Here is a 10461-nt window from a genome sequence, read left to right as displayed (position 1 = left end):
GGTCGTGCTGTGGAGCTCTTTAATGCGTGTGTATTGTGGCTTGCCGGGTGTGTGTGTGTGTATGCGTGTATGCAAACAGATTCCTCTCTGTCTATTCCTCCTTCATTAAGTGAGGCTACGGTATGTTGCCGTCTTGGTAATGTGTGTAAGAGTGTGGAACCAGTGTGTGCAGAGACAAAGGACTCCAGGGCGGATGCTGAGCGGGGGTCTCTGCTGTGTGCCCGGTGCTGCTCACAGAATTTATAACAGGCCCATGTGGGGCCCATGTGGGGCAAAGGTCCACCGTCCGCCGTCAGAGCTGACCTTGGCTCAAGATCTGACCAGCGATGCGTTAAGATGTCGCCATCACCAATTCAGACGTCAGACACAAACGCACTCAAAAGACCAAAAAATAGTGTGCGGACGCCTATACACACTCACACCCTCATTCAATTATTGACTGACATCCTCAGAGAAGGATCCAACAAAGGTCAAGTTTTAATGGTTTTTGTCTGATTCACGTTTCAGCATGTTTCTAACACACCATGTGAGACCAGTGGTTATTTTAACTCTAGTGCTCCTTCAGTTCTTGCATTTTTTACAGAATAATTGTGAAGTTGACTGTATTCACCAAACAGAATGACATGTATATGGTCACTTGTACCAGCATTGTTCTATTTCTATCATCATACTGTATACCGTATGTGCTTGAAGTAAATTATTATACATTATTATATGTATGATAATACATTTGTACACAAACAAAAACAGCGGACATTCCACTAGGAATGCAGGGTGAAAGGTCGACCTGGGCCTCAGTGAATAAACATGTGAAGGGAGTCAGGACATCTGGATTTCGCACGCACACGCGCGCGCACAGCCACACACACACACACACACACACACACACACACACACACACACACACACACACACACACACACACACACACACACACACACACACACACTCTTGATTTGTTTAGGTTACTGTAGACAGACTAACGCACACACCTCTCATGCACAAACTTAGAAGATGCATGCATGTGCATAGACACTGGGTATAAAAGCTAACCCAAATCTCTGCACTTTGGTCTGTTGTAGTCAGCTCTCATGTGGAGCTGTGGAGCTGGGGTCTGTTGGAGGGATCACCATGGAAACTACATCTGTCTACCCTGAACTCCCCGTCTCTTCAATAAAACCAACTATTGATGGACAAAGGACTGGACTTTTACATTTGTTTCCGTGGGCGCAGAGAGGCCCCAAAACCCCCCACAATACACAACATGCTTAACAGGTTGAGATGGTTTCAAAGATTTGCATCTAAGTGTTATCCAAATAATGTATCCAAGTAAAGCAACAATCATGTTAATAACTTTTTTATTTATTATTCTAAAACGGCTAGTTCCATTCCTTGATTCTGACTTGCTGGTTTCCCTTTAATTGCTGTGGTATATGAGACTATAATCCACACCTCGAATCAGTTTATATCAAACCCAGGTGCGTTGTTTCTTTCCACAGTGTTCCACAGTGCACCAATTATTGTTGTTGGCAAAAAAGCTGGGAACTACTTTCTTGCAGACCTTGTAGTGAATTATTAGTGAAATAGAACGGTTTTAATTGGTACATGTCTATGATTTTTCATGTTGCCATAGTGTAACCGTTTTAGCCACGCAAGGCATGTGGTTACCTGTATTTTATAACGGCTGAGAGGGTTGGAGACACTCGGCTTCGCCTCGTGTCTCACCACGCCTCTCAGCCGTTATAAAATACCAGGTAACCTCATGCCTCTTATTGCTTCATTAAGCTATAATCCTGCTGTTTGGTAGAAATAAAATACAAATCACATCACTTTTCTTTTTAACTACATGTTTACAAACTGATGTTTGGGTGTTAGCCTTAATTGAATGCTACTTATTATTATTATACGATCAGTTGCATTAGTAAAATGTGTCCTGACTGTTTAACCTCAATGAGTTCAGGAGAATGCAATGCTTGTGTTATGAGACGCTCAAAAATCACAAATAACGGTGATTACTCTTTATGTTTACCAGTGAACCACAACCTAGACAACTGCTGATCTTCTTATTTATTCAATAATAATGCAATATTTTGTACATCAACATTTTCTATAAATAGGAAAACAGGCAAAAAAGCAGTAAAACAAGAGAACATAACTTACACCAAATAAAATAAGTATGAAATGAACAACAAGTAAAACAGGATGGCTTCCCAAGAGTACCCAATTCACAGAGAAGCTCGGATGCTCTTATTTTCACACTGCTTCACAACCAGCGGCCATGAAGGCCTCATCTCTCCTGCCATCGTCTTAAGTCTGTTAACCTCACCAGTGGTTCTCAAACCTTTTCATTTCAAGGATGCCCAGAACTCACAGAGTACAAATGGAGCATTTGAAGTAGGGCTGTCACAATTATTACACAAACGTCTAATCGCAATTATTTGACATAATCGCGATTATTTTTCATAATCGTCAAAGTCGTTTCCATGTTTAAAAATGTACATATATACTTTTTTGGAAATAGCCGTTCTACAAGCTCATAACGCGTGAGCTTGTAGGTAAAGTAATTTCTTTGTACATTTAGGTTATGTGTCATATCTGCCATGTGCAACTTCAAAGCCTGTAAGCCAAACAGAAATGTAATTGTCAATGACAAAAACACAAATAAATCGTTAATCGCAATTATTTGAGAGAAAATTAATCGTCATGTAAAATGTCACAATCGTGACAGCCCTAATTTGTACACCTCTCACATACAGAGCTGTAAGGGTCCATTTGGAACCCCCTTCAAGGAGCCCTGGGGGTCCCTGAACCACACTTTGAGAACCACTGCCATAGATGTTCAGTGAGGAAGACTAATTAATGACAAGTAAAGCCTGATTTGTACTTTTGCGCGTGTCTTGCATAGAAACTGGCAGATCTACTAGTCTCATGTAGCCAGATGATCAGAGTTGTCCATCTACAGACACTGTACTGTACTGTACTGTACTGTACTGTACTGTACTGTACTGTACTGTACTGTACTGTACGTATAGGGATATCTACATTCAATGAATGGGGCTTGGACAAAGAAAACCAGTGCTGCTAACCAACCTATGCCAACTGAAAAGCAATCCTGAGACCAAAAAAATTAATAAATCCAACATATATAAGATCAAAAGGCAGTTGCTGCTCTGAATAATCTTAAATGTGCAATCTAGGAGAGACTAGTTTGCACAATAAAGATTATTCGGAGCAGCAGCAGCTGCCTGTGTAGACTTTTATTATTATACAGTGTATCATTGAATAGAGATGTCACCAGGCTATCTCCGATCGTCTGGCTACGTGAGACTACAGAACTACGAGCTCACGATGTCTCGAGCTCGTAGAACGGCTATGTTTCGGGCGAGACCTGTGCACGACAAAGTATAAATCAGGCTTCATGAAGAAGAGGCCTTTCTAGATCAAAGGCAACATAGCGCAGCTGAAATCACTCAGCCTCTGACGCACGGACAAGAAACGGAGCACTGGAAAACCTGGCCGTGACTGAATGGTAATGTACATACAGTACCCGGTGCTTAGGTACTCCATACAGCAGATATAGACATTACACATTAACGAGCAAAGGAGCGGGCATTCACACACCAAGCATGACGTCTGATCTCTGTTATCCACTCACTCATGTACACATACTGTACATACAGTAGATGATGAATCTACGGTTTCATTCTCAACATGTCCCAACATGTAAGATCATTCAATTGTTTGCCAGTAAAGGGCCTCGTTTATCAAGTTTACATGGTCTGGGACATCGTTCTTTGGACTGACATTTGCTTCCATCGTGACACTGGACCATTTGAAGATCTCATCCTTGACATTCCATTGGAAAGTTTTCTCTCACTTTCTCAACAACTTGACTCTTAGAATTATTGAATGCTTTAACCAGTGAAAAAATAGCAGATATACAAGCTCACAGCGCGGCACCGAGTGCCGCGCTGCGAGCTTGTGGATCTGCAATTTTCGTGAAATCTGCAAAAAAAAGTCGTGAAAATGTGTGCAAATCTTTGAATATATGTATTTTCAAAGCGAACGTTTGTAACTAAAATGTTGCTTCTGGGTGGTCCCTGGAACTAGATATTTTGAGATGGGGGTCTGTGGCCAAATAACAATAATTTTGGGGGTCCTTCACATGAAAAGGTTTGAGAACCACTGACATAGTAGTCTCTCAAGAACAGACTAACTGAGCTCCAGTTAAGTGAAAAGGACCTTTTCTTTGACGATGGCTTGCCAGATTGCTGACATAGAAACATAGGGTTTTTCAAAAAAAAACTTAGAAGGATTCAAAAGACACTTATAGAATCGGGTCAAAATTCTAATTTTCAAGATTTTTCAAAAAATAGCAGATCTACAAGCTCGCAGCGCGGCACTCGGTGCCGCGCTGTGAGCTTGTGTATCTGCTATTTTTCAATAGTTAAAGCATAAAATAATGATACACAATAATGTGTACCCGTTCTGAATGGGTTATAAGAGAGGATTCTGTCCGACTGGGGAAGGACGCATTACGAACAGAGAGGTATACTGTAGAATCAGATGTCTTGCCCAAGAGATGCAAACAACTGACCTTCACATTCAAAATCAGTATCAGTCATCATCTTATCCCAGATTCATCACAGAACAACACATGAACAAGGCTTCATTCCACAATTAACACACACTGTCGCCTTAACTCTTTCACCTCACACAACAGAAATAAGTCTGAGATAAACCTCATCATTATGATCTCACACACAGCGGATCTCAGTTCATTTTGTGATCTCAGATACACGGAAATTCAGGATGAATTAATGAGGTTATATTTATAGCAAATGGATGGCAAGTGATTTCAGTTTTCATAATTATCAACTCAAAACGTTTTTTTTTTTTCCAACCCGACCAGCCAGTTCCTAATCGTGAAACAAATGCATTCTTTTTTAGTGAGTAGTGATGATCGAGGATCTCCGTGTTACAAAAGCTCTCATCTTGGTGTAACAAATCTTGTGTACAAAGCTTTATTTAGAAATACCCTGAAAGGAGAAAACCTATTTTTTTTGTGTTTCTTTTTTTTTAATTGAATACCTATGGCTGTGCCTGATTCAAATCAATAATTCATTTTCAATGACATCGCGTATGATTTAACATTTCTTCAGCACAGACTGCTATAAAGCGGTATGAGTTCAACTCAAAGAGAGAGAGAGCGGTGGTGATATTGCACAAAAGCGGTTAAAGATGTGCTGATATCCATCAAGTGCCTGCGGGTTCTATGGTTCTATAAATCTGTTCTCACAACAACTTCCTTCCAAGCTGCTGAGGATTAATCCCTGAATTCTGTGAAATCACGTCACAGAATCTGCCTTCTTTTACCTCCTCGTTTCGTACCGTAGACATTCACAAAAGCATTATACGCTCAATGGAATAAATAATTAGCCAGCAATTTGTGGTGCTACTTCTGTGCAAGAATGTCAAAAAGAACATTACAGTTACATAAAAATGAATCTATTCATTTCAGCAGAGAGGCAATTAATTAATACTCACATAGGGATGATTTATACTGCGTAGGCTTAATGACACTGCGAATACACCTAGAACTAAATTATTGGAAGATTGGAGTCGGTTTCACATGTAAAGAATCAAACGACATGTCTACAGAACATATACCTCTGCTGAGATGTAAAACCGATCGATATTTGACCAGTTTGTAAAACAGATCGAGTGTACTGTATGTAATGTACTGAATGTAATGCGAAAGTGACTTGGATGCATTCTAGATAATATTCATGGCACAACAGCAGTCATGTACATCTGTTCAACTATGACATGCATTTGGCAAAAAAAAAGGAGGAGGAAAAAAAGTGTTTCAACAGTACAAACAAGATGAGATTGTATTGCCTGACATGTCCTACTGTACAGTCAGGCAGAACACTGAAGCATGAAGCTATGTTGCATAACTAAGCTTGCAGATGGAGCTGTACTGTACTGTACTGTACTGTACTGTACTGTACTGTAGGGGAGTGTGAATGGACGACCAACATGACGACTTCATACATCTGTGGTGGTTTCTGTCGTATAAATATGGCTTTGCCTGGATTGGGGGAGGGGAGGGGGAGGGGTACTCAAAAAACTAAACAACCACAAACAACTTTTTGTATCCAAATTATATGGATGAGAACAACTTAGAAGCTCTGTTCTGATTGGCTACCCATTCATACTTAAGGCCATCTTTGAGTCCGCTCATTGCACTCATCATTACCAGAACAGAGATGCACATCGTGGCCAGTCAAGCTCAAACAATTAAATAAGAAATAACAAATAAAAAAAGAAATAAACAAGTACGTGAGCAATTCATCATCATCGAGGAGGACAGGAAACCACATTAAAAAGTCCACTGAACAGAACATCCTCTGTGTGTACATCATCATCATCACCGACACTCAAAGCCAGACAAAAAAATATCAATCCGTCAGTTAAAGTGATTCGTTGAAAAAAAGAAGAAAACTTATGTTTGTAATCAGGAAGGCAACGCGCTTTCTTTTCGGGGGTTGGAGTGGCGTGGGGCGGTGGGAGAGAAAGATCTGTAAACAGCACTAAAGAACCAACTGTGTCCTCATTCCCTTTAGAAACCGCAGAAGCTAAGAACACCTCGGGCTGCCGGCGTCCGCAGGGCTAAGCTTTCTAAACTGTTCTGATCAACAAGTAGATCGACGAACCATGCGCTAACGTCCACCGTTGTGCATTTTTACGGAGTTTTGGTGAGTCCATTTTGGTGGACCTTTTGGAGGTATCAGCGGCGGCGGCGGTCGACGACCTGGTGAAGGTGTAGTCCAACAAAATAAAGTCCAGAAAAAAAGGGGGGGGGAGGGGGGGGGGGGGCCGTACCCGCGTTCGTCAAGTAGTCGCGGCGGTCGCTGCGCGGGTTTTTGTTTTTTTTCTGTTTTCTCACCGTTGCCGTTTGCTGCTGTGGAGACATTCACCCAGAGATAGCAGGGAACGAGTTCTGATTGGACGGTGTGGAGGAGAGAAGGAGGAGGAAGTGACGTCACACCCTGAGGAGGTCCTCGTCACTGTCGTCCTCGTCTGGTTTCTGATTGGCTGCCGTGTCGCTGGCGGTCGGCCATGATTTGCTTTTCCTCTTCCTGTCGGAGTCGTCCAGGAGGCCCACGAGGTCTTCATCGCTCTCCTCCTGCAACAGAGCACAGCCAGTTAGATAGTCCTTAGTTAAGTCTTGATTCCGCAGAGAAGAATCATGATTCTGCGGAATTCTGCGGAGAACAATTCTTGATTCCGCAGACATCAAAAAACAACCTAAAATGACCAGTTAATTCTAATAATCAATTATAACACTTCATGAAATATGAATTAATTCTAATCAGTGGTTAGAATAATCAATAAATATTCAAATAGTTTTTTGGGGAATAAAAATCTAATAATAAATCTATCATTGTTTTTAATATCTAATTTTTGTTGCAAAGACTATATTGTCATCCAAACCACGCCCATGGTAATTACATTTTAGAGGATATCTAGTATGGGTGTAATATTTATTCTCTTCTGCATTAGCGAATAGCAGAGAAATTTCCCCGATCACGGAATTGCGGATTCCTGGGGGGACTAGTTAGTAGCCGTTTCATCAAGTTTTTTTTGGATAAAGGAGACCCTGATCTACTACTGTATCTACCTGTTTATCTAAACGTTATCGACCGTCTTTCGCTACCTTTGCTTTCCCAAAATACTCTTTAATAAAGCAAAAATGTCTCGGAAAACATTTAATTACATAAAATGCATGCAAAATACACCAGCAGTTTGTCTTCTCCGCATCGCTGTAGGATCCAGACAATCAACCCTGCTGTACCCAATGCTTCGCTCTAACCGTCGCAACTTTCTCAGACTCTGAGAGACCGAGACCCACCTGCAGGAATGCGCTACGGAGCGCTGAGGAGCGGGCAGAGCCCCCTCCGGTGGTGCTTCTGGGAGGTGCTGCAGACGAGGAGGACTTGACCACGCGCACCCCGGGCACGCTGAGCACTTCGTCCTCACTGTCGTCGTCCTCCGGGTCGGCCAGGGAGAAGGACCGCAGGCCGTCCGCGTTCACACGCTTGGTGGTGATGTGGCCGTTGCCATGGTGACTCTTCTTGCCGCGGCGGGAAGAGCCGGAGCTGGAGGAGGTGGGCGGAGCCTCGAGTTCCTCCATCAGCCACTCCATCTCCTCCTCGCCGCCCTCCTCGTCCATGTTGACCTGGGAAGGCATAGGAGAAGTGTCTGGTTGCTGAGCCGCATGGTTGGAGCGTTCATACAACAAGTCTCTGGTTGTTGCTGAGCGCATGGTTGTAGCGTTCATACAACAAGTCTCTGGTTGTTGCTGAGCGCATGGTTGTAGCGTTCATACAACAAGTCTCTGTTTGTTGCTGAGCGCATGGTTGTAGCGTTCATACAACAAGTCTCTGTTTGTTGCTGAACGCATGGTTGTAGCGTTCATACAACAAGTCTCTGTTTGTTGCTGAGCGCATGGTTGGAGCGTTCAGACAACAAGTCTCTGGTTGCTGAACGCATGGTTGTAGCGTTCAGACAACAAGTCTCTGGTTGCTGAACGCATGGTTGTAGCGTTCATACAACAAGTCTCTGTTTGTTGCTGAACGCATGGTTGTAGCGTTCATACAACAAGTCTCTGTTTGTTGCTGAGCGCATGGTTGGAGCGTTCAGACAACAAGTCTCTGGTTGCTGAACGCATGGTTGTAGCGTTCATACAACAAGTCTCTGGTTGCTGAGCGCATGGTTGTAGCGTTCAGACAACAAGTCTCTGGTTGCTGAACGCATGGTTGGAGCGTTCAGACAACAAGTCTCTGGTTGCTGAGCGCATGGTTGGAGCCTTCCTTAGCTGAAGACACACTGTTGCAACTCAAGAGTCAAAGCCCTTCAAAACTAGCCTGGCGTTGCTCATACTAATTCCTCACTGCGTGTCGGATATTAGTCTGGACTCACAAGCAGAATTTTCATTTCCAAGGGGTGGGTTAAAAAATGGCTCTGGACAAAATTGGTTAGACCAGACCAATGCTGGGCCCTGCTGATTGGTTCCCCCAAATTTTGGGGGAGAGGAAATGGATTCACAATTGCCCGGGGCCAGACCCACCAAGGGCAAGTTTTTTTGCCCAGACGGATTGGTCTGGTTCCAGGCTACTTCAAACCAACACATTAAAATGTGTTGTTTTGAAGGGCTTTGACTGTTGAGTTGCAACTGTGATTTGATTACATTTTCATCAAACCTGACCCAGAGAACACAAAACTATAATCTACAGCCACTGTTTTTTACACGAGATCAAAGCAAAAATGCTAAACATTTATTCAGTTATTCATCCACTGACAAATACATACCTTGGAGTATTTATATGAAACCTGGCTGCCTCGCTTGCAGCAGCCGGCCACTTTCTGAATCACCAACTCCCTGCAAAATGAAAAGATATGTACTATTGAAGCTGGGTGATGGGTGTGACGAGCTACAAAAAAGTTGAGCTGGCTTCAAATTTGTTCAGCACTCCAATGACGCAGTGAAGTGTCAATCAATCATATGTTTTTGTTTCATCATTTCCACTCCCCTTCTCTCTCCAATTCCTGCTCTGTTCTGCATAATGAAGAAAATTATGTTGTTGCAGTTAACCAGTTCCTTAGGATTTTTAAACCTTCCCTTTTCATTTACATATAGTGTGGCTTGAGCAAATCTTCAATGGCTAAGCGGCTGCAATGCTGCTGGCCACGCTTGTTTCTTTTCTAGTTTTTCACTTACAATGTGAGAGGCCGTTTCTCCCATTGACAAGGTAAACTCAAACCACCAGGCCACTTAAGTTATATGGTAGATATTAAATACTGTCGGCTGGTTTCTCAGACTCAACATTCAATGTCAACATTCAGAATAAAAATGAATAAAGGAATAAGGACGAGTGAACAGCTAAAAGGCATAATCATGGGATGAGAAGGATTCAGAGGAACTTGAAATGGAATGGGAAAAGATTTTGTTCAAACTTCAAACAGGGGTAAAGTTCCTGCCCACCACCACTTGGGCTGGGCGTTCCAACAAACAAGTCAAAATAACCAGCAGTGATGACCAGGGACGTGCTGGCCATTGGGAAAAGTGGGACAACTCCCGAACGGCCGGTTCATTCCCGGCCGGTCCAGGCCGGCAATTAAGAAAAAAATCTAAATAAAATGTCGGCCTTCGTTCCATTTTGGGGGCTGGGCAGCCAACAAAGTAAATCGTCACTGTTGGGCAGAAACCTCGTATCTCTTTCGCAAAGCAAAGCCCTGCTTCACCATACAAGGCCGTTGCACAAAAGTAGTGAAAACAGCCGATCTACAAGCACACAACGCCTCGCGGTGCGAGGCGTTGTGTGCTTGTAGATCTGCTGTTTTCACTAGTTTAAATCATTTTTAAAATGATAAATACAAAACAAACGGTTTTGG

General features: G+C 42.8%; 1 protein-coding gene across 1 annotated transcript in view; it reads right to left on the bottom strand.

Annotated features, from left to right (window-relative positions):
- Positions 1 to 2104: 2104 nt before the first annotated feature.
- Positions 2105 to 10461, bottom strand: part of igf2r (insulin-like growth factor 2 receptor) — a 95206-nt gene continuing 86849 nt past the window's right edge. Inside the window, exons 49-51 of the mRNA XM_080745274.1 lie at positions 9379 to 9448; positions 7919 to 8245; positions 2105 to 7192 (exon numbers count right to left, since the gene is read on the bottom strand). Of these exons, the coding sequence (XP_080601400.1) occupies positions 7049 to 7192; positions 7919 to 8245; positions 9379 to 9448 (541 nt within the window). The 3' untranslated portion in view covers positions 2105 to 7048. The remainder of the gene's footprint in view (positions 7193 to 7918; positions 8246 to 9378; positions 9449 to 10461) is intronic.

Source organism: Nannobrachium achirus (assembly GCF_963921795.1).
Source record: "Nannobrachium achirus genome assembly, chromosome: 16".
In the NCBI taxonomy this organism is placed as follows: domain Eukaryota; kingdom Metazoa; phylum Chordata; class Actinopteri; order Myctophiformes; family Myctophidae; genus Nannobrachium; species Nannobrachium achirus.
This window is presented reverse-complemented; position numbering and strand designations above follow the sequence as displayed.